The sequence below is a fragment of the Diabrotica undecimpunctata genome, chromosome 10 (assembly GCF_040954645.1).
Source record: "Diabrotica undecimpunctata isolate CICGRU chromosome 10, icDiaUnde3, whole genome shotgun sequence".
NCBI lineage: Eukaryota > Metazoa > Arthropoda > Insecta > Coleoptera > Chrysomelidae > Diabrotica > Diabrotica undecimpunctata.
This window is the reverse complement of record NC_092812.1, coordinates 11,930,767-11,956,720: the sequence shown is the minus strand read 5'-3', so window position 1 is coordinate 11,956,720 and position 25,954 is coordinate 11,930,767. Positions and strand designations below refer to the sequence as shown.

The 25,954-nt window shown below is 33.3% G+C and overlaps 1 protein-coding gene across 2 annotated transcripts in view; it reads left to right on the top strand.

The window, feature by feature from the left end:
• Vdup1 (arrestin family protein Vdup1) overlaps positions 1-25,954 on the top strand; it is an 89,188-nt gene that overhangs the window by 44,172 nt on the left and 19,062 nt on the right. Inside the window, exons 3-4 of one of the 2 annotated variants that reach the window (XM_072546124.1) lie at positions 10,382-10,599; positions 20,970-21,084. In XM_072546124.1, the coding sequence (XP_072402225.1) occupies positions 10,382-10,599; positions 20,970-21,084 (333 nt within the window). Of the gene's footprint in view, positions 1-10,381; positions 10,600-20,954; positions 21,085-25,954 lie in introns of both variants that reach the window. The other variant, XM_072546123.1, reaches the window with a different exon arrangement.

Sequence of the window (25,954 nt, the reverse complement as noted above, 5' to 3'; positions counted from 1 at the left end):
TATATATATATATATATCGGCAAGTATATATATGACATATCGCACATTTAAAGAACAGAAAACCTTCCTTTTTCCGATAAAATAGTAGTTTATCTTTGCCAAAACCTACTGAACAGTAATCGTGAAGTGATTATAGATAATTGGTATACATCCGTTCTTTGCGAATTTCTATTGACACAAAAGACTTTCCTTACAGGTACTATCCGACCACATAGGGGCGTTCCAAGAGAATTAACATTGGTTCCATTAGATAGGCAATAATCATTTTTTGTCCTTTGCGGAAATCCTACACGTGGTTCACCAAAATAGGTTTGCACCTTTTACGTCTTATGCTATTGAACTAGACAACCCAACAAAAACAAGTTTCAATATATAAATATAGAAAACTCTGCTGCCGGGGGATACTTCTGAAATATAGTAAAGGATATCAAGAAATGAATGATAAAAAAAATAAACCTACTACATCTGGGAAACCGTCTCATACAATCGCCGATTTTCCAAAAGAAATTGGAAAAAAAAGGGCTCTACGAAAAGTTTGTGTAATTTGTAAAACACGTGAAGTACGTAAACTAACGAGAAAATGTTGCATTTCTTATCCCGACAAACCTGGACTTTGCCCAGCGGAACATTTTGAAAGTTTTCATAAGTAATAAAAGTAATGTTCTTTTATTTTTTGATTTGTTCTGAATATAATTAAATTGTTCACTGTCTTTTTATATATGTTTTATTTTTCAATATTTGGCGTGACTTTATAAATTAAATACATAGATACATTTTGATGATATCCAGATGTGGATATTTTGGTAGTACAATTGATATCTAAGGGTGGTGGATATACCGGTACACTCAAATATCATTATGTGGATATTCTGGTAAACACTATAAATTGTCATATACATTCAAATTGCTTCAAACATTTTTTTGGCCCCCATAGGTGAATATCTCTTCTATTATACATCATAACTATCGTAAAATGTATTTTCATTCAAAAACTTTTGCTGATATACAGCTCCCTACCTACCTCAAAAAATGGCCTGGAGTGGAAGGGGTTCATATAACTACTTGAAATGATGGCAATTAATGAGTTATTGAAGTGTGCGAAATCTCAGCTATATCAACTAATAGTTTTGTAAGTTATTCAATTTATTTATCACAGGGAGCGATTATTTAAACAATTGTACTTGCCCTAACAGCCACTGTAGAGATATTGAAAATAATTATTTAAATTAGATTTAAAATAGACTATTTAAAAAACTCAACATTTTATTAAAATTTGTAACGATGCCCTGATCGTTTAACAGTTCGAACCGTAGGAGTGTCAATATTTGCGCATCCACTTCTACAACGTGACGGTGAAGGGAGATTCAGAACGGCTATTTAAGGCGTGTGAATAGCGAAATTAGATTAGACAGTCTTGTAGCTAGCGCTCTAGGCTCCCTGACTCGCCGGTGTAGTGAACCAGCGAGACCTTCTGGACAGAGATAGTTCCGTATTGAGGATCATACTCTGTCCCTAACCAAGCGGAACCCATCGGTATTGCGTATTGAGCATTACCGTGGATCTGCACAGAACCAACCGGGACAGAGATTTCCGTATTGAGGATCATACTCTGTCCTTAGCCAAGCGCTCCAAGAGCATTTAAATCACCTACATGAAGTTTTCCGAAGACTGAAAGAAGCCAGATTACAGCTGAACTTCGAGAAATGCACGTTTTGCCAGTCAGAACTCAGATACTTAGGACATGTGGTTGGAGCAGAAGGAATAAAAACTGACCCGGAGAAAACCAACGCTATAGCCGGACTTACAGCACCGAGAAATGTGCGTCAACTCCGCCGGTTCCTAGGAATAACATCATGGTACCGCCGATTCATAGAGAACTATTCGACAATAGCAGGACCGCTAAACATGCTTCTGAAGAAGAAGATAAGATGGAAATGGACCGATAAGCAGGAAAACGCGTTTGAAGAGCTAAAATCAAAACTTACATCGGCCCCAGTATTAGCATGCCCCGATTTTTCGAAAACATTTTACCTGCAAACAGATGCGTCGAACTGTGGACTTGGAGTTGCACTAACACAGAAATACGACGGCCAGGATAAAGTAATTGCATATGCTAGTCGAACCCTCACACCAGCCGAGACAAAATATTCCACAACGGAAAAAAAATGTCTATCCATCGTGTACGGGATAAAGCAAATGAGGCCGTATATAGAAGGATACAATTTTAAGGTCATATCAGACCATCAGTCCCTCAAATGGCTGAAGAACCTTAAAATCCCGTCAGGTCGGTTAGCCAGGTGGAGTTTAGAACTGCAACAGTACGATTTCGAGGTAATATATAGAAAGGGAGTCCTCAACAAGGTAGCAGATGCTTTGTCACGACAACCACAAGAAAACCAGAGCGAAGAACCAGAGTCGGAATTATTAGCATCAGAACTGGAATCATGCAGTTGGTACGATAATTTATATAGGAATGTACTCCAGAACCCAGACGATTTCCCGGATTTACAAATATCAAACGGGAAATTATATAAACACGTTTGGAGCAGCCGTAATTTAGCCGACCCAGAGTTTAATAACCCATGGAAATTATGCGTACCAAGATATAAAAGGAAAGATATTTTGGAGGAAAATCATGACTCGACCACAGCAGGCCACTTAGGAATTGCAAAAACAATTTGCCGAATAGCGCAAAAGTACTATTGGCCTAAGATGTTTAAACAAATTGCAGACTACGTTAGAGCCTGTACGAAGTGCCTCCAATATAAACCGTCTCATATGCAACCAGCCGGGAAAATGCAACCGTCCACTGTAGAAAAGCCTTGGCATACTGTCTCAGTTGATTTAATGGGACCATTCCCAAGATCTGCAAAAGGAAACATTTTCTTAATAGTCGTGCAAGACCGGTTTACCAAATGGGTCGTCGCTCAGCCAATAAAAGCAGCATCTACGAACTCAATCATCGACACTCTACGATCAAAAGTAGTCATGCAATTCGGTATCCCGAAGAAAATCATCTCGGACAACGGCGCGCAATTCACAAGCGGAAATTTTAAGGCGTTCCTAAAGTCCTATAACATAAATCACATTCTAACACCGCCGTACTCACCTCAATGCAATCCAGTAGAACGGATGAACAAAGTACTGAAAACGATGATAGCTACTTACGTGGAGGATAACCATAAAGACTGGGACAAATTCATACCAGAATTCTGCTACGCCATAAATTCGTCAAGACACGATTCAACAGGATTTTCACCAGCGCTTCTTAATTTCGGAAGGGAATTAGACACAACAGAGGCGACAAATGGACAAGATATACAGGGGTATGCAGAAAACTTAAACAAGTTAGAAGCGTTAAGAGAACTAGCAAAAGTACACATGGAACACGCTTTCGAGGACCAGAAGAAACATTACGATCTAAGACGAAGAGACTGGCAGCCACATCCAGGAGATCGAGTCATGAAAAAGGAACACCATCTATCATCGGCTAGTGCAGCTTTCACCAGCAAACTAGCGCCGAAGTACTCAGGACCATACATAGTAACGTCAGTGATATCACCAGTAATAGTAAAACTGAAATTGGCCGATAGTAGTAGCCGCAAGCAGATGACGGCGCATGTAAAAGATTTAAAACCGTGGGGAGGAAAATTGTGATAAAGATACCGAGAGGGATAGATGACATCACAAGGCTGTAGACACCATATATACAAAAAAAAAGGTATGTTACTTTTTTTTTTTTTGAAAGAGAAGGGGGTGTAACGATGCCCTGATCGTTTAACAGTTCGAACCGTAGGAGTGTCAATATTTGCGCATCCACTTCTACAACGTGACGGTGAAGGGAGATTCAGAACGGCTATTTAAGGCGTGTGAATAGCGAAATTAGATTAGACAGTCTTGTAGCTAGCGCTCTAGGCTCCCTGACTCGCCGGTGTAGTGAACCAGCGAGACCTTCTGGACAGAGATAGTTCCGTATTGAGGATCATACTCTGTCCCTAACCAAGCGGAACCCATCGGTATTGCGTATTGAGCATTACCGTGGATCTGCACAGAACCAACCGGGACAGAGATTTCCGTATTGAGGATCATACTCTGTCCTTAGCCAAGCGGAACCCGTCGGCATTGTGTATTGAACATTGCCGCGGGTCTGCACAGCTAAATATTTTGTTTGCGAGCATATTCGGAGCTTTCGCTGAATTGAAGCGAAAGCGAGTATATTAGTAGTACTAATTAATTTCTTTTCTTTTATAGACGTTTGGCGGGGAATTCATTCATCGCGGGACCCAGACGGAAACGTAGAATTCATTTTATTTTTGTTTTATAAGTATACAACGTAGAATTCTTTTTTTTAGTTTTTTATTTATTGTATATATATACTTAATAGAGTTATTTTTATTTCAAACCTGTGTTTTACTGAGTCTGTTGCCCCGAAAGAGCTACCCATCACAAATTGTTGTTAAAAAACCGTTTGAAAAAGTGCTGACTTCTTAGCTTACAAACATTTATAATGTAACTGATATTTTTTATGTCATGCGCTTGTAAGAAGGCTCACTGAAAATATGGTGAAAATCTTTAAAAAGGAACCTTCTATAACCAATAGGAACTAAGATGGCAATATTTTTAGAATCCTATTTCCATTGTTTATTAATATTAAAAGCTGAAATTTTAACAGATTATAAACAAAGATATAAGTTTTATGATCCATTTTATAGATGGCATATACCGAGAACTAATAAAAAGGTACTCGTATAAGCTGTTAGGGCCCCCTCGTACTATCAATTTTTAATCGTACAACTATTTAGTTGTTTGTTAAAAGATTAATGTATCAAATGGAGGCTCGCATATTATCGTCTAAATGGTTGCTCGAGAGAATAGTCATAAAACCTCATCGATGGCCATTTGACTGAAAAATCGCACGACTATCGATAATCAACTCAATTTCCATGGTATTAGATGGCCTCGTGCATACAATCAACTAAACAGTTGTCTGACGATCGTTATTCGGAAGAGTATTCGGATGTTAATTACCGAAAATACATCATAAGAGTCTTTAAACATGTTCGTATTGCCACGGGACAGACCATTGGGGAGACGATAAGTAGGTACTGACGGACATTTAAACCCCCCAATAACATCTCTTTCTCCTCACAAGGAAAATAAATTCCTGTAGGTGGCTGTATACCACGAATCACAAAAAATTGTATTTAAAAAAATTCTTTATAAAAGGTATATTAATAAAAAAACCCTATCGGGCTACATCGCAGAACGTTTTCGGAATTGTTATTTTATCATTAGTGATTGGATAAATTTCTGTAAGAGTGTTGTTAAGATTCAGGTAGTAAAATAATTTTTACTTCAAAAATCCCGCGTAGCAAACATTCAAAAAGATGGTTTTACTTAACTGGTAGAAATTTCGTTGTTAAAAAGTTGTCCCCCACCAACCTCCTGGTAGGCATTGCAATTATAATTTGAATGTAGTCAGTAAGAAGTTAGAAAACACCCAGGGTGGATTTATTAGTATTAACTTGAATCTAGCGAGATATGGACCTTTTAGTTTAGAGTAAAAACTCTCGCGTATTTTAGATAGTTATTGTGTGTCTCGCTTATAGTTTAAAAGGTGCTCGTTTCGCAAACACTTATTGTTAATTAAGTTCAATAAAATTGAAGAAAATATCCTTAGTTCATGTCCTAGTTAGTGACCTTAAAACTGTATCAGTGCTATAGTGTTTTGTGCTTCGCGGACTTGTGTGAATCAGACAGTGAATCGTATGTTTAAATATAATAACTCTATGAAAAAACTGACCAGATCTTAAGTTAGTTGTAGTAACCAAGTTAGTCATTAAGTTATATATATTTTTAATGCCTGTATTCTTTTATTCCCACGTTAGTGGGTGGTCCTTCGAATTGTAATTTATTACATTGTCTATTACGGTCTAAATGGTAGTAAGATCGCCACCTTAATTTATTGTTCATCTTCCTACGTGCTTTCTCTGTTTACATGTTTAAAGCCATTAAATACATGGGTAAAATTGATGATAAAATACTAGAATGTTTAGGTTAACTTAAACATCCGTAAACACTTAGTATGGGATGTACACAGAAATTACTTTTCATTTTTTCATTATCTTTTATATGCAGTAATGCACAAGCAAGTACTTTTTTCTTATACGACATAATGATGATGACACACTGAAATCTTCAATGCAACTATCAACTGTATGCGCACTCTACATAACTAAATAGTTTAACCGAGAACAAATCGCAATACCGTCGCGATTCGACTAAACTGTTCGGTCGTGGATAAATCGATAGTATGCGATATCAAATTTTGCCTGTCAGATCTCCGTTTTTTAAGGGAACTTCAAATTGGAGCAAGCTGAAAAAATTTGCAAGATCTCGGTTTCTATGGCAATCAGACGCTTGATTTGTTTTAAATTGCGATACCTCAATAAAATAATAAGAACTGCACTATTTTTATCTCTCGGAAAAATCAGAAAATCTCCGAAAGAAATCGATATTCTGCGTGCCATGCAATGCCATAGAAGGCGAGATATTGCAAATTTTTCCAGCTCTTCAATTTTTTTAGGGAAGTTTTATTCTAAAAAACTGTTAACGGGTTATAACTTTTTACATCTTCTCTGTATATGCCATCTATAAATTGTATGATAAAATCTAAACCTTCACTTGTAATCTATACAGTTTTCAGCTGTTAATGTTAACAAACAATGGAAAATGATATCTTGGTCCCTGTTGGTCATAGAACCTTATTTTATTTTTAAAGATTATGTTTTCATCATATTTTTAATGAGCCAACTTACAAGCGCGAAACAAAAAAAATATCAAAGTTGTTGTAAATGTTTATTAGCTAAAAAGTCGCCCTTTTTCAAACGGTTTCTTTAATAACAATTTTGATAAAATGTTGAAATTTTTTAAAATTTTAAAACTGAAACCCTAAACAGTCTATTACGATCTGCTAAATCCCTCTAGAGTTATTACTAGGGCCAGTACAGTTGTTTAAATAATCGCTCTCCTCGATAAACAAATTGAATAACTTACAAAGTATTTGGTTAATCTAGCTACGATCTAACACACTTCCATAACTCATTAATTGCCATAATTTCAAGTAGTTATATTACATGTCATTATTCAAAAAAAAAACAAAGTTATTAACATGCATAATTTACAGCAAAATAAGGGTTTTTTGCAATTATTATATCTGTCAATTGTTTATGTATTTTAATTTTGAAACTTTTAAATAAAAGAACTTTTATTTGAATTATTTTTTTCCAAAATATATAAGAAACATTTTGTAGGCAAAACATTATTTTTTCGCTCTAAAAAAAACAAAGCAAATTAGCTGTGCGTCCTCAGAGATTTGTCATCAGCTTTATATATTCGCATTCGCATTCGCGAAATGTGTGAGAATGTTTTGCGAATATAAATATGTATAAGAAAAAAAAATAATTTGAAGATTAGGTTAATAAAATAAAAATCCATTCACTTCTCAGTTTTTTTATTAAGAAAACTCACTTTATTTTACAAGCTTAGAAAACTATAAAATTAGAAAACACAAAAAAAACCATGCAGTGTAAACAAACAAAAACAAATTATTCTCTGAAACTTTTATTATCCAAAAGTTTTTAATTTTAGACAATCATCTTAAAAATAGTCTATGTGTTTTTATGTAAAGAGTTTAAACAAACAAACATAAATAGTTCGACTTCAATTTATATTTAAATGGGAATAAGCCACAATTAAAGGTTAAAATACGTTTATTGACGTTTCAATTTCCACTTCGGAAATCGTTCTCAAAATACAAACATTAGTAAATTAAACAAATTTTGTTTTTTTTAATTTACTAATGTTTGTATTTTGAGAACGATTTCCGAAGTGGAAATTGAAACGTCAATAAACGTATTTTAACCTTTAATTGTGGCTTATTCCCATTTAAATATAAATTAATTTAAAATGCCACAAGAAAATAGCTTCAGAACAATAGTTCGACTTCAGTTAGATAAGTTCAGATAAATTTATTAATTCAGCAATTTTCGGAACAAGATATATATTATAATGTACACTAATACAGTACATGATTTGTATAATAATTGTTCTGAAAATTGCTGAATTAATAAATTTATCTGAACTTATATAACTACACGCCTCACGCAATTTAAAAACTGCCAATTTAAAAAAAAAACTGAATATTCGTATTCGTATTCGCGAATGTCGGTGGCATATATTCGCATTCGCGAATGTTTAAAAACTGGCATGCCATAACTGGTAAGCACAAAACACAGTTGCTAGTAACAGGAATGTGTATCTCCGGCTTAAGATTTTTATGCGAAATCGATGATTTTTTCACATATTGACTGGAAGTATAAGGTAAATAGTACATTTTAGCAAAATAAAAATTCAAAACAGAAGTCAAATAATGGATTTGATAATCCTTGTTGAGGACCAACCTCTATTCTTTTCGATTTTATTTTTTTTTTTTTTTTCATAAGTATTATAGTGCTGGTTTACTATTATTACAAAAGGCTTAAATAATCTTAAACGGATAACAATGGTAAAGAGTAATTTAAGCTATTTTTTTGTTATTTTTAGTTGTTTTACAGGGCGGGCATGTTTTCGACGCTGAAGTACATGAGGGTCTTAAAAGTACCCTTGTTTTGGACGCTGCCCGAAGGATTATCGCAGGTACCAGATATTAGATATAATTAGGGTTAAATGATGGTTATTGAAATTTACTAGTTATTAGTTTGTCAGAGAATAGTGAAAGGTGAACATGGAAATTTCAACGTTAGTAAGTAATCGTGGTAAAATTTTGCTCAAAGTGAACAGTTTTACTTTTTCTCAAGATAAAGTACTAAAATCGGGAGAAACGTATTGGAGGTGCGTAAAACGGTCGTGTAAAGCGAAGATATTCACGAAAGGGCCAGAAAAGTTAGTGATCCGAAGTAATCTAGAACATAATCACAAGTGTGATATCAAGACGCTTAATAGACAGATTGTGCGTAGCAGTGCCAAAAGGAAGGCTAAGGATAATTTGACCGAAAGGCCGTCCAAAATCATACATAGTGCGTTGAAAGAAAATGTAGATTGCTTGAGCCACATGTCTGTTAAAGACGTTAATTTAATACGAAATCAAATATACAGTGAACGGCGAATGGCTCAACCGAAACTGCCCAAAAGTAAAGAAACTATTGCTGCGGTAAATATTATGAATATCAAAACACTTAAAGACGAGAATTTTATATTTGGGGTTGAACTAAGTTCTAACATTATCATCTTCTCGTGTAACACTAACATGCGTTTTCTGTGCGGCAGTGAAACGATTTATATGGACGGTACATTTAGTTACTGTGCTCAATATTTCAAGCAATTTTTTACCATACATGTATTTATCAATGGACATTATATACCATTGTGTTATTGTTTACTTCCCGACAAATCGGAACAAACCTATATAAAACTATTTAATGTTTTGAAACGCAAATGTGAAGTAATTGGTCTAAAATTCAATCCAAAAATCATTTTCTCCGATTTTGAAATTGCTATCCACAATGCTGCGCGTTTTGAATTTCCAAATGTGCACATTAAAGGGTGCCGTTTCCATCTTATGCAAGCTTGGTATCGTAATATCGGTGGTTGTGGCTTAATTCGGGAATATAAATTGGCAGACAGTGAAATCTATATGGCTAAAATATATTTTTGGGCTGCCATTTTTAAATCCCTCAGAAGTCGAAGAATCTTTCATATAAGATTTTATGGCTATTCAACCACAGGATTCAAAAATTGAAAAGTTTTCCGACTACTTATTGGACAACTACATTGGCGACCACGCAACATTTCCGTCGGAGATGTGGGCTGCGATGAGTGAGAGTTTACAATTAACAACTAATGCTTGTGAATCGTTCCACTCGCGTTTTAATGATAATTTTTACCATGCTCATCCAAATATTTTCCATTTTATTGATGTTTTAAAAAATTTTCAAACTGAAACTTACATTAAAATTAATAGTGTCTGTAAAAGTGAAAGTAATAGACTTAAAGATCCAAAGAGTAGAAAAAAAATTATGTTCGTTAGAAATAGGATACATGAGTATCAAACTAACTGTATCGATCGATTCCATTTTGTAAAATGTATGTCGTATTTATTTCAAAGTGACAAATAAACCTTATCAAGCTTAATCTCTAGAATTTTATTACCTGACTTTCCATTTACATTTCAATTACACCCAGCGTCCAAATCATGTATGCAGAAACAGGTAATTTTATTTTTCAGTGTCGAATTTTAAATTTAGCGTCCAAATCATGCACGTCCGTTTTACAGGCGTAATTGGCCTTATTTTAATATATTTATTTTTCTACCTTCCATTAGGCCAAGGTCCTTCCGTTTTGTCGCCCGGCATCCACAGTTTTCCCTTCAAACTTGGCTTACCACTTGGATTACCCTCGACTTTTCTGGGCAAACATGGATGGGTACAATACTACTGTAAAACAGCCCTAAGGGAGCCCAATGGACTGACGCATAAAAACCAACAAGTTTTTATAGTAATGAATCCTATAGACTTAAATTTAGAGCCTTCCATATTAGGAGTGAGTATAACCAATTAATACATTTGTGTTAAGCTATTTTTGCACTATGGAATAGTATGTTGTTGCATGTTTATTTTTGTATTGGTTTATTTGTATAAAACGTATTGTAAAATACGCGTTTAAATTTATCAGAAATACAGAAATTTAGATATACATTAAGCAATTGCAGTTACGGTTTCTCGATTTAGGTATTTTTACAATTTTTGTGGTTAGATATTCAAGAACAAAATTAACTTAGTATAGTATATATTTAGGGGTAAATAACCAGAAAATGCTTGTTAATGGATATTAAGTGTTAATTTTTATTTCAAAGGTATTAAAATAGTACGTCTAGAAAATAAAAATATGGAACTTTTTTTTTTATTTACAATTTTTTTTTATTTCAACTTTAACGTGCTCGGCTACTATGGCCACTTACACAAGTACTATAACATGAATTTTCATTACACAAACATTAAGTGTTACATTAAGAATATGTTACAATAATACGGAATGATAATAATATGTTATACAATGTCTAAATTCTTTCTTTCTTTCTCCCCTTCCTTTTACCCTAACAGGGTGTCGGATTTGGGCTAGCTATTTTAATTTCCATTTACCCACCTCTTCCATTCTTTTCTGTTTCCTGCCATTATTTTCAATTCCTCGAGTGATTTTTGTTTAAGTTTTCCCGCCTCTACTACTTGCTGTATCCATTTTTTTCTTGGTCTGCCTCTTTTTCTTTTTCCGATGTTTTTTGCTTCATAAATTTTTCTTGTTATTCTATTGGATTGCATCCTCATCAGATGCCCATACCAGTTCATTTGTCTCTTTGCTATTTTGTTCATTATCGGTTCCTGGTTGGCCATTCTCCTAATAGTCTCGTTGCTTAATCTATCCCATTTTGTCTTTCCAACTATCCTTCTTAGATGTCTCATCTCCATTGCGTTTATCCTGCTCTTATGTTTTTCCAGAATTGTCCAGTTTTCACTTGCATAGAGCACAGTCGGTATCACTATTGTGTTATATATTTTTATTCTTGTTTCTCGTGCAAGTTCTCTTTTTCCCATTATTGGGGCTAACGCATAATATAACTTGTTTGATTTCTTTGCTCTATTTGTTTTTTCCTAGTCTATTTTTCCATCATTAGTTATTATACTTCCCAGGTATTCGTAAGTTGTTACTATTTCCAATTCTGAGTTTTTACATTTTATCTTTATTTGATTATCTTCCTTATCTCCTTTGCCGCTGATTATCAGAATGTCTAAATTAAAATCTAATTATATTTTTTGATATAAGTGTTCATCTCTAAGGAATTGTAGCACAGCTTTTATTTGGTCAGGGTTGTTTAGGATATCTCGAACTTCACTTTTGAGTTTGTATTGTAATCTTCTGGCCGAATGTTGATGGCATTCAGTGAGAATATGTTTGATTGTCAAATATGATTGACAGATTTGACAGGAGGGACTTGCTTCAACCCCAAAGGGTTATTAGCATTGCACTTTATTTACATGAGATGTGAAAGAGGAATAAAAGTTAATAGTAAATTTGGTTACTCTTGGCTATTATTTTCACTTAAATATTCTTTAAAGGTATTAGGTAACTATTGTTGTTGTTGTTGTTCTAGTACATAGAGAGTACAGTCGATTAATATATGTTGTACTAGTAATTCCTATTTAAATGGGAATAAGCCACAATTAAAGGTTACATTACGTTTATTGACGTTTCGATTTCCACTTCGGAAATCGTTCTCAAAATACAAACAGTGGAAATTGAAACGTCAATAAACGTAATTTAACCTTTAATTGTGGCTTATTCCCATTTAAATAGTAATTACTTTAAAATTCCACAAGAAACTAGCTCCAGAACAATATATGTTGTACTGTTAGTTTACTTTGTATGTATGTTATCTTTGTATGTCCAAGTCGCAATCTGAATATGATCACTTGGTCTTTTCTCTTAGTAGAAAGTTCCCAGGCAGCACACTTTGTTTGATAGTTCTTAATATAGAGTTTGAATGATTCCAATTTATTTGCCATTTTGTTATGATTTTGTTCTTAAACTATTACTTTAAATCAGTATGAACACAGATAGTTATGATGTCTGTTAATGGATTCTCACTTGCATTTTTTACTAATATGTCAGCTGTATCATTTAACTTATCTCGCAATGTAAAAGTACCCAGAGGAACTGAACTTATCTTGATTTTGTTAACGTGTTAAGAGTTCCACCTTAATTAAAAGCAGGACGGGATGTTTGGGTACAATTGCTTTAGTGCTCTTAATGCACTTAAGGAATCGCTAATGATTAGAGAGTCTCTAATGGCCACCAGATGAAAGTTCCTCTCGATCATTTAGATAGCGAGGAATAGCTTCTTTCCCCGTTTGGCAAGGCGAGTTTTTCCGAATTTGCTTTTTTTAATTAAACCTCCTTTTAAGTGGCGTTTCTTGTGTTACTACAGGCTAATAGTACAAATGAGTAGTTTGTGTTCAAGTTGAGAAATTACAAAAATATTGTCCAAATTGTATCCTCACTTCCACCTAGCATTGTTAAAAGAGAAAGGAAGTTTAGCGTCGTGTATCACTTGTAGTTTTCCATGATCCGCCAATAGCTCCAACGATCTACCATTACTGTCAGTCTCTCTTTATCTCCATGTAGTACTTTGACAATTAAAATCGTCAAAGATGAAGTTGGTATTATGGTAGTTAAAATTGTCAGGTTCAGTGAAAATAAGATCATCTTCAGGGGGCTTGTATACAAAAGTCACAGAGAAGCTTGGTGTACATGTAGTATCATTTATATATTTTTGAGTTCACTGATATCATATGATGTTATATTCAACCCAGATAGGACAAAGATAGCACTTCCATATTTATCATGTGGTCTTTCAGCGATCAACTTCATACCTAATATCCTAGGCTTGGGGGATTTCAGTCCTCTATGTATTTCTTGCACTAGAAGCACATCACATTTGTGTTTAGCACGTATGTCTAATAGTAAAATTTCCTTATCTCTAGATAAACCCTTAATATTTATTCACATTGTTAGAATAGTTGGAACTGAAAAAGGCCGATTTTACAAAACCATGATGAACTGGTGATTGAAGTATTAGCCGATTAATTAATTATGCTGGCTAAGGGTATGCCCGATTTCGCTGGTCTCATTGATACTGCAATCTTCATGGAGGCTCCTTCTTTGTACCTTGCTCAATTAAAACCATATAGTGAATGATGACTCATAATAGTGTAGAATAAATGTCGAAAGTGCAGTGTCTCGAACCGGAGTTGATTTAGTAACATCTCTTTTAGCAGAAGTATGGCAACTTCTGAAAAGGCTACTGAAACATATTTAACCAATTTACTTGTGGACGTTCCTCGTCGCATTTACAAATGTTTTGAGGTTAAATGGTTTATGTATAACAAGCAAGATAATAATTTTTTATAGGTAGAGTTAAATTTTACTTAACTAATTAAAACAATTAATTTTCTTTAATATTCAACTATTTTCTAGACGTGCTATATGGTCTGTTGATTGCTGACTTAATATATGACCAAACAATAGGTGTTGCTGGTTTATAAAAATAAAACTAAAATAAATAAAAAAAAATTTTAGTCCTATTATCAATATTATATAAAATTTTAGAATAATGTAACTTTTTAGAAAATAAAAAGTTTCAGTCTGTGTTTTTTGTCTGTTATACAAAACTTATCCTATGCTTTTGTAGCTTTTTTGTGTATCTGTGTTTTTTCTAGGTGTAAAAATAGCTTTAGGTTACGGTTAAGCATGAATGGTGGAACTACACAACTTCAATCTTGACCATTATATTATTTTGTGTTTAGAAAATCGTCCTTTTTATAGTAGTTTCTATTGCGAAAAATTATAAAATATTGATAAATTACTGGAAAAAGTTAACGCATTATTCATTTTTTTAAACCACAGATAGCCTTTTTGGACGTTTTACACTCATATTTTTTTATTTATGTTGTTTGATAGCTCATGTAATTTATTAGTTTTTTGAGAAAGAAAAGATATCTACAGAAAAAATTATTGATGAAAAAATTAAGGATATCAATACTGTCACCTAATGATGGATACCTGCTCCTTGTGTTATACCTCCTTTATTGACTACTTAAATGCTGTAATGATACATTAGTTTTGAAGATAATAAGCCGTGGGCTGGAATTATTTCCTCCTGGTGTTTTGTCTACGTCTACGGCAAACATTATCAAAGGCTATGTGTCAACTGTCATAACTATCGTTCACTCACTGATGATATTACTCAAGCGCGTGTGTTAATATACTCTTGGTAGGTACCAAGTAAATCGCAACTGATAGTATAAAGAGGCAGAGACTTGCCTTAGACTTTTAAAGCCGCACCAAGGAATCAAATCCTGGATTGGACTGGGAAAAAGATTTGTAACAACTAGAATAGCAAAGCGGCAAAGGTTTCGACATTTTTCTTTTTTGGTTTTCCTTTTAGGAATTACTTCCCGGAGGTTATTTGGGACTTTTCTGAGGAGGTTCGTTGGTTAACTTGATACATAATTTTAATTCAGAATATACATTAAAGAAAACGGACCTTTTAATAAATGTTGGTGTTTTTTTAGCAATACTAGGAGGGTAATTGTTGCTATTATTTTACTTAGGATATGTATCAATGTACAAAGAAATTGTAACAATATCTCTCTGTCCTTTTAATTAGTGAATTAATCATCAATTATTCATAATTAGAGAACATTGTGGCATGTGACACGCGCCGGTCACTTACTGTCGCCGTCGCCGATGCAGTTTGGCTCGCGCGAATAACAGATAAATGTACCAAAATCGGAAAAAAGCATTACCTAACGTATGTAGTCTTTTAATTAAATTATTTCTTTGGCTTTCTATGTTACAAGGGGGTCGCTATAATATTTCAATCTGTAAAGGGGTCGCGAAATTAGATTGAAAAACACTGATCTAACAAGGTTTTTAAACCTATTTCAACTACTTTTAAACTGTTTCACTGAAGAGGGTCCAACTTGACCGAAAAAGTTTTGGAAAATTACAATCCTTTTGGATAAATTTTAATTATTTTTTAATAAAATAAAATATACCATTATGCACTAAGGTTTGTTTTTTAACCAGGAGTAGTAATTCAAATTCACCGCTCCGTAATGCTTGTTTGTAACTGGTCCAATCGCAGGCAAGTTTAATCCACTAAATTATGACATTTTGACACTAATGACATCTATAAAATTTTAAAATTCAAAATATAAATCGACGATTTTTTGTATTTTCTGCGTTATTCCTTTAATTTTTAGATTTTTAGTTTGCATTTATATAAAAAACAGTTCTTTTCATAACTATTTAGCGACGTATTAGTGTTATTAACATGACAATATGGATTCAATGTCAAGTACTAGTGGTAATTATCCTTCTCCACCTAAAAAACGCCGAGTAGATTTGGGCCATTTATCATCAAATGAAAAACAATGCATTATAAATATGTACAAACAAATAAAAATTGATAATCCTGGAATGAAAATAACAGACGTGGTAGCAAAAATAAAACAGGCAACAGGTTAGTTTTGCAGAATAGTTATTGTTAAAATCAAGACTTACTAAAGTAATGTGCTAATTTTAGGTGTTTCGAATTCAACTATTTACAAAACAAACGCAAACTGGAACAATAAGATGTCCTAAAAATATTGGCGGTCTACCTTATATCCTTGCAACATACGATGAAACAGTTAAAACATCAGTATGACAGGTAGTACACAGCTTCTTTTTCAAGAATGAAATGCCCACTTTAAATAAAATTTTAAGTGAAATAAAATAGATATTTATTTTCTTCTACAATGTGATAAATAAACTCTCTAAAAATTCTTTAACTTCTTTATAATAATCCAACATTTTTTTATTGTACCTAATTAGAAAAACAAAAAAATATATACTGGAAGTGAATTGGAAAAAATTATTATTCAAACATAAACAAACAAAGTTAGGTTAGAATTGACGTGTGACATTGTCCGATACTGATTACTGGATGTCCGCAAGGCCGAGATAATCAACCAAAAAAGAAGATGTATTTGGTGAATTTTCTAGTAACTTTCTTGGGTGTGAATCTGTCCTTTTAGTTTACTCCGCCTGGTTAAAAAACAAACCTTTAGAAGTCTTTACTTTTTTGTTAGTTTTTTTAAACTATGGTATACAGCCAACCTCTAGGATTTTCCCACTTTACTTTGTTATATGGTCTTTGTTTCATTTGAACATCTAATTTTTTTTCTTGCTTTTTCTTAACGCTTTCATGAGGCTGGCGATACTTCTTCCATCGACCTAGCGGTATAAAGTTTGCCGTTCGCTCGGGCATTTAATTGTTCAGCAAACAATAAATGATCTTTACTGCAGCAGTTTACTAAAAGTTGAAGTTTGCTCTATTTTGTTTTTTTTTATCTTTCCATACAAGTTTTTTACCAAAAGTTGTCTACCACCTTACTACTCGATTTTGGAGATTGATTTGCTAATATCAACATATCTTTGTTAAGCAACTCTTCGTATTCCTTTAAAAACAAGTCCAGTCGTCTTTGCTTCTGAACCCATATCACTATTTTTTTTGCATTTTACAGAGTTAACTGTCTTACTGTCTTTAATTGACCTTTGGGTGGTATAAAACGCCAAAATTCAAATAATGATTTCCTCTGCATTTGGGCACCTGTGAAAAAACATGAAATATGTTAATAACCACACAAAATTACAAGAGATAGTAATTATTATTGTAATATGAAGGTGTACTAAATAAAGAATGGTTTAACACCATAAGCACAACTTTATTAAACTAGTTTTACTCTAATACTTTACGTATTATCCAAATTGGCTGGATAAAAGGCAAATTAGATTGATAAATTCTTGATTTATCCGTGTCATTCTAGATACATATATCCAATGTGAAATGGATAAAGCAGTATATTTTAAACATAAATAACACTACTTATGTTTAAATTTTATTTGCTTTCTTTTCTTTATAGATATAAGATATAACGAAGCATTGAAAACTTGATACAACTAAAATAGTGATAAAAATCATATTTATTTTTACTCCAAATTAGAAACGGTTATTTATTTGAATATTTGAATATTTGAAAATTTTAATATAAATATACTGTGCGGCATAAGTTAGGGATATTGCCAATATACTGGTAATGGTACTTCATTCTGCACAAATTATTTGTGAGTCAACAATATAAAAATTAATATACTTTTTTAAAAACATGAAAATTTGAGACCTTATAAAGAAAATCAGACCAAAAAACCATTCTAAGTATTGAAAAAGCACCTGTACAGCCACTTGAAAATGATCTTTTTTTGTCTTAAATGGGATAAACAAATATAATTGTTTAAAAACTACTTGACTGATCGGGCCCATTTTTCGCAAATATAGTAAATAGATAAAAACTAACATTATGAAATTAATAATTAACATTAACGTGCCTCAGACTTGAACATACTAGGTTAACGCATGATTACTTAATTAAAAAGTGCGAACCGCCGCGATGTGAAACGTATAGTACAACACTAACGATAATGCACATACTATGTGAATGTCCCCTCTACAATCAACAACCTAGAAGCTCTAGGTGCAGACTGTAACTTTAACAATAATCTGAATTTCTTGAAAGATATTAATAAGTACCACAATATTTAATAAACCAAATTGTAATGCAGTAATTGTACCTAATGTAATCCATTAATTTTTCGCTAATGGTCATTTGGTCGATGCGATTTTCTAAATAAAAAAAAAATGTTTTTATTGTTTATTTTAATAGTTATAAACAATTTAAAAAATGCTTACTTTCGGGTTTAATTTGCAATATCTTTTTTGTTTATAAACATTTCTTAATTTAGAAAATCTCATTTTAAAGAACAAGAATTTTCAAGACAGTCTTCTATTGAACGTTTTTATCTAGAACGCGTTTGTTTTTTCTCCATATTGAAATGAGTGAAAAAAAGTCGCTTTTTTGCTTAAACGTTAATAAAAACCATGGCGAAATAAAAATTTCGATACTCACGAGATCGTACGCCTTTTGACTTCCCCCAGATATTCCAGTTAAAAAATAGCGCCCAGTAATTTTTCGATTTTTCAATTGATTTTTCGGCTTCTTTTCTTAGAGTAAAAAATTATAAACAACTTAATAATGATGATGATGATGATGATAGTGTGTTTGGCATGGAAACTAGTCCATTTGCCACAGATTTTTGAATGATTTATGTTATGTTTATGAATTAAAATTTGATTGTAATAAATTTATATTAAATATCCGAATGCATGTAAGTGATTACATATGAGTTCGTATATTGATTTCTGATTCAGTGACAGTAGGTGGGTTATGTTTACTGCAAGTTGCACATTACTTTTAACCAGGTTTTCATAAAATGTAGATGAGACTGTTTTTACTACTTCCACAAAATTTATTATAAATTATTATCACTACAGCTATTTCGGCAGAGTTTCTTTCTCAAGTGATCTACTTTTGGTAGTATGTGTTTACACTTTATAGTCTTTAACTGATTAGGTTTTAGAGGGGAGAACTGTTTGTCTCAAGTTGGTTATTCGTATATTTTAATTTGTTAATTTCCATAGATTCTAATAAATATAGCTTAAGACCTTCATTTTAAATGTAAACAATTTGAAATTCATCATTAAAACAATGATTATGGTCCTGTGTGTACTGTGTTCGTTGTATCCATTATCAACACAACTTATTTAGTTAAAGACTATAAAGTGTAAACGCATACCAAAAATAGATTACTTGAGAAATACACTCTGTCGAAACAGCTGTAGTGATAATAATTTATAATAAATTGTGTTGAAGTGTTGAAAACAAAAGTTTTCACTGTTTAATTGTTAGATTTCTATAACGCCTTGATCGAGACGCTAAATTAGGGTTACAGTTATCCGTTTTTTCAGTTTGTGACCTGGAGCAGCTGTTTTAGTTGCTGAAGCAATTTTTTAGGCATCTTTTACTCCTGTTTCGTCTGCATTATAAATCTGGTCCTTACTGTAGCCTTGGGTAAAATCTTAACACCCTGTTTTGAAAACGTGTACCGCGATTGAATCAGCTGATAATTTTTCTACGCACAAGTTCACTTGTCGAATGCCGTAACGCTTTTTAAATATGTCTAAACAGCCAGAGCTAGCACACAAATCTTTTCCTTTCTCACCTCACAACTCCCCTAACATTTTAGTTTTCTCTACAGTATTAAACCTGTCAGCAGCATGCCTTTTTTCTCTGTTATGTGAACTACAGATACAAAGCCTCGTTTAATTTTTTAAAATCTGATGTCTTCAATGTTTTTCTGTTAGAATTTCATAATGTTTCCTTTTGAAATCTTGAATCGGATTTTGCCCAGTCTGAAACAGTAGAAACTCCAACTCAATAATTTGCCGCAACAGTCTTTAGTAAACTCCCCGTTTAAACTTCTTTGATAGCAGCTGATTTGTTGGCAATATAAATCACTTCAGAGCTCTATACTAAAAACAACGCTTTGTTTTGTAATAACACTTTAACTTGGACAGCTTTGTCAATAGTTGAAACTGTTAGGTTACTGGAACGTGTGCGGGGATATGGTTAGGCGGGGGTATAGTTTTTTTTGTAACTATAAACACAATCGGCAAGGTCAGGCTACTAGCAACCGCGATGAGTCATACATTGTGTACATATTACTGTAAATTTCGCTTCGCGGTATCTTTCGGTAACCCGGTTTCAGTTGACCCGATTTCGGTTAACCTTAGTTCCACTGTAATTGGTTATGTCTTTTTCACACATTATAGCTTCCAAAAAGTCACAAAGAAAGTAATGTTCTGAACGGTACGAGCATGCGTTTTTCTTTGCTTTTTTAATCTTAAAAGTTTTGATATCAAATTAAAAGCACAAACAGTTGTGCTTTCTTCTTGCGAAATTCGTCTAGGTGATGAACTTGTTTTGAAATTTCCTACCTATAAATGCGCCTTATTAAGTAAAACAATGAACAATTAATCAAACAGCGACCATGAATACTTAAATTTTTTACTTAATGTTGTTGGTGTTAAATTAATGAAATGATCACTTAATGCTTTTGACTTTTGTCACCATTGAGCATTTAACAATTTAAAATATCATTTTGATCGAGCATTTCCTCGATGTATTTCCCAATTAATTTCTAATTGGTAAGTTTAACAAAGTAGTGCGTTAACGGTTTCCAGAAGTTTATAATTTAACAGGTCTAAAACTATTAAAAATTATTTCTTGAGTATACATATTTTATAAACTTTTATTAAGGACATTTCTAAACTCTCTACGCATGCCTTGCACTCTTTTCCTCCTCGCTAATTTCCGTTCTCTATACATTTTCTAATCTAGAACATTTCGGGTCAGGAAACCTTTAGATGCGAAGTGGAACACAAATTTGGAGTGAGCTGTGTTGGATCTGGAGCTGTAGTTTGTAAAGTTACCTTAGATAGAGGTGGATATGTACCAGGAGAAAGTATAGGTAAGGCACTCACTGAACTTCGTAATTTTAGAAAAAACTTAAATATTGTACTTATATTTATAACTATAAATAATAATCTCTCTAAAAGTTTTAGTTAAAATTATCACTAAAAGTTTCAGCTTTAGATTTCAGGATAGATAAAAGAGTATTCGCCGCGCGCCTTTAAGATAGGCAAATTGCCCCCACTCCCACAATTCAATATTTTTCATTTTTTTACGTTTTATATGATTGAAAATAAGACTCAGCGCAATTTATTTGCGTATTTTTGTATATCTTTGAGGGTGATTTATCATCATTTTTATTTTTTTTTTCTGTTCACTTATCCCAGATACCTACGGTATCAAAAGGATTGAGCTCTGGTGGGGCTCTTTCCGTGTTATCGAGAACTAGGGACGTGATAACGTCGGATTATCTCACAACAATTTTCGTACGCATCTGGACGTCGAGAGTAGTACAGTTTTGTGCATGGTCTTATAGAGATGTTCATTCAGACCCAGCTTTTTTATGTTTTCTAGAAGATTCTTCGGAATAACTCCAGTAGTAGAAAAAATAATAGGTACTGTCTGAGTACTTTTCACTCTCCATTGTCTTCGTATTTAGAATTTCCAGATCTATGTACTTGGCGATCTTTTCGTTGTATTTAACACGCAGATTATTGTTGTTAGGTATGGTCAGATCGATTAGTATTGTTTGTCTCGTTAGTTAATTATCTAGTACGAAATCCGGCCTATTATATGCCACTCTTTGGTCTGTAAGCACAGTGCGGTCCCAGTATAGTTTGAAATTGTCATTTTCAAACATACTCTCTGGGACGTATTGATAATATGGGAGATGGTTTATTTGGAGAAGTCCCAGTTACATAGCTATCTCTTGACGAAGAATTTTTTCTACTGAATCATGCTATTCCTTATATTTAGTTGTAGCAAATGCCTGGCAGCCCCTGGTAAAGTGTTGGATGATTTCTTGTGCTTGACATCCATATCGGCATCTGTTGTTTTGAACTTAAGGGTTTTTGACCATATATTTCAGTTGTTGGTATAACCTGATCCTGAATGGCGAATAATGAACCTTCTGTTTCAGGAAACATCTTTTCTGATGCCAACTAATAGTTCAATGCTATATTGTCGACATAGTCTTGACTGACTTCATTGGGATGTTGCCCGTTCAGAGGTTTACCCATCCAGGTTTCCCTTTTTTTCTTCCATAATAAAATGATTTATGCGTATTTCTGGTTCCCTCAGTTTGATCGGTTTTGTGTCATATACTGCACAAATTGCGCGATGTAGAGAAGATGTCTCCGCCTGCATCTGAAAATAAGTTCTTAAATTAGTAATCTGCTTTTCTAATTGCTTCGTTATATCCATAAGTCCTGGTCTTCCTAAATACCGCAGTAATGTTCTTTCTACTACACTTTAAGGATGGTGCTTTTATGCATTTGTGAGGTGTGTTCGTACTTTTCGCTGAAGATTTTCTATATACGTTTTTGTTTACTTAACAATGCAAACAAACAGACAAAGTGTTGGGAGATTATTCTTCTTTATAGATTTGTAAAAATTGAGAGTTCCAACAGTATCAATAAATTTTGCTAACCACTCTTCTTTAATTTTTTGTATATTTAGTAAGGATGTTTAAACATTTAGCGATGTAATCTCATCAGTTGAAATTGCGAGAAGATATCTTTGTTTTTGGAAAATACATTAAATCGTAAAAACTCATCATGCAGTTTTTGTACAGAATCTTCATTAATTTTCATCCACCTTCTACGTTTTGACTTGATAAATGGTTTCTTAGGTCTGATAATGCACAAAATTCATCTACCATTATACCAATCATATTGTATCTCAAAAACCATTCATCTAGTTCTGTGCTATTTTTGATCAATCCCACGATTCCTTCTGCATCTTTTTAGTTTTCATTTATGTGTTCTAGAGCTTAATCTACAGACAGTTGGTTAAAATTTTCGTTTAAACGTTTCTTTCAGCCAATTTCTTTCTAGCCAATTATATTTCTCAGTTTTTCGCTTCTTTCGGCAAACTGAAATTCTAATAGAATATCTACCATTTTCAAGTATATATTCCAGTATTTTCTTGTGCCAGTTGAGCTGCAATTAACTCTGGAAGCTCTGCCAATAGTTCAGGAGTTAGAGTTGGGATTTTATAGAAGAGTTGCACAACGTTTTCTTTTCCTCCGAGAGTATCGATGATTTCCGATGTACAAAGATGAATTAAGTTAATAGAATGTACAGAAGGACTGCCACACTCCAAAAGCCACTTCTTATAAAGAGATATTAATAATCTTGACAGAGCTTCGTACGTCAACTTATGGGCTCGTATAGCTTTATTGTATTTTTAACCAGATTAAATACCATCAATTGTAGACTGAGCATAGAGATCACTGTCCAACCATATATGAGCAAGTCCAGAATCTGTCATAAACTGACCAATTATTTGAGAAAACTCATAACAATATGGAATCCACCTAGACTAATAATTACATTCTTTGTGTCTTCTGGCTGGGACCACTGAAGCTCTTTAGCTTTATAATAAATCGGTTGATCAAACGCCAGTATCGTGTATCTGTTATTTAGCTTCTTGACAATTTCACTGCACTTGCATAACAGTTTAAACTGTATCATATTCTCACCAGACATGGGGTAGTACAGGTAAGTGGCCATAAGTCCTTACATGCGATTTATCTTCCAAGGTCAGTTTATGAAATCCTGACCACCACGGGATAACGGTTTGATCCCTACCAGAGTCCCTCACTCTGCAAATACACCACGCCATGTTACGATATCTTAAGTGTAATGTTATTATTAAGATTTTCTTCCTTTTCTATAATAATCAGTTTATTTTCTTCAGACGGTACTTTTCTTTTTGATTTGTTAAAATAAATTTTGTGAAGGGAATAAATTTAATTTATCCAGCTCTTTTTTCATTGAATGCTCCTCTCTGGAAGGCAGCAATTTGGGTTACGTGTAAAGTAGGTTATTGTCCAAAATCTCTTCCAAAATGTCAATGTTTGTCAGCGGCAAACATTGACAAAATTTAGATTACTCGTTAGATTGAACAAATCTATCGAGTAGCAATTGTCTCGGTATACTCACATGATCATTTTCCAAGTAAAGTTGAATTTCTTATGCTGAATTATGCAGTTTTAGCTGAATAATGTATGAAATTGAATGTCGATGTATGAGATTGAATGACCGCAAGCGTGTATTGCTTCAATAAGTTTTTTCGATTTTGTTTCCTGATGAACTAAAAGTCCTAACCCAATATGCTTTGGAGTTTTTATTTTTCCCTTCCAACAGGTAAAAATAATGTCAGGTAAAGCAAATGCTTTGAGTTTCAGTCTCCTTTTCATTATTGCTTTCATTATAGGCAATAACGTTAACAAGAGAATACAATCTTTAAGGAATAGACTTTTTGTATTCTCTAAAATTCATTTTTTAAATTCGGACTCAGTTGACATCTTGTTTATCTCACTTCGGATAGTTTGGCAATTTTGACTAGAATGTTTTGCTCCGATGCACCAAAATTGAAACTAAGATTGCCAGAATTGTCATGGTTATGCATGTTTGTCTAGGAGACCTTACTGATTCAACACCATCCAAAAAATGGTTTTTAATTTCAGGATACGTTTTGCCAATTGATTTTGTGCTGTATCAAAACCCTCCTCCATTTTCTCCAAAAGTTTTCCGAAAGCTTTATTGTCTGTTTTTTAATATTAGTATTTCCAATAGATTTTTTATTGAGATTGTGTAACTCAGTTGAAATGCAAGCGGCATGATATTTTATTCCTGAGGTAATTAAGTCGTTGTCTCCAGTTCTCGCAAAGAACACATGGTTGCTTTGTGATATCGCTCTTATTTTTTCTTGCATATTGTTAGTCATAACTTGGCATAGTTTTTGTTTCGGTGATCGTTTCTGACAAAAGACGCACTTTTTTTAATCAAAAGGTGTTCAAATTTGTCATACGTTCACTCGTGCATTCAATAAAAGTTTTTTTCAATTTTTCAGAGTTAACCTGTCTTCCTCCCTCCAAACAAATAATACACACATTTTGAATAAAAACGTGTTGTACGGCATCAGTTTTAGATAGGATACAAAAAAATACTAACTATAATACTTAATAAGTAGATACTAAATAACAACATCGTCATCAGTAGCGTCGATTTTTGGTTGACTTTGGCATAGTAATCTCGCCCTTCCTCGCATCACCGCGCTCGCCATTGTCCGTCGTCACATGTTCGATTTATTTAATTTTCTCTTAAACTAATTATCCAATCAAAATTCTAAAAAAAACCTACATTTTCTCTGATGTTTGGTCTTAACGTTTATAAAAAGCCATTTTTTTGCTAGACCCAATCTTTTTCGAGGTAGAGCGAGTTAAACGATTTTAAAAATATGGGTTTTCAGTACAAGTGATTTTGTATGAAGGCGCTCCATATACAACAATGGTTCGGCGTATTTTTATTAATTAATAAAAAAAATTCTTATGTCAGGGTATGCAAATTTGAATTATCTTAAATTTTAGATCCAAAAACGATGGTTAAAATGTGCAATTTTTTTAAATGCCCCCACCACTCCCCTCCCACTACGATTTTTGGACGACCAAGTGATTTTGCATTACAAAGATATTAGAGAAGATAAAAAATGGGTCTTATATTTTAGCAACAAAGTGCCCACGGGATAGCACAATGGAATCCCGTTTAAACTATATTAATCACTAAACAGCATGTTTTTAAAAATTTTCTAAAATAATCTGAGAGGATGTATTTCCCATATTCTCGAAACATGCGAAAAACCCGGTTTTCAAGTGTTTTTGCTGGATTTTTCTAATTTTTTGCCGTCATGCGCCATTAAATGAC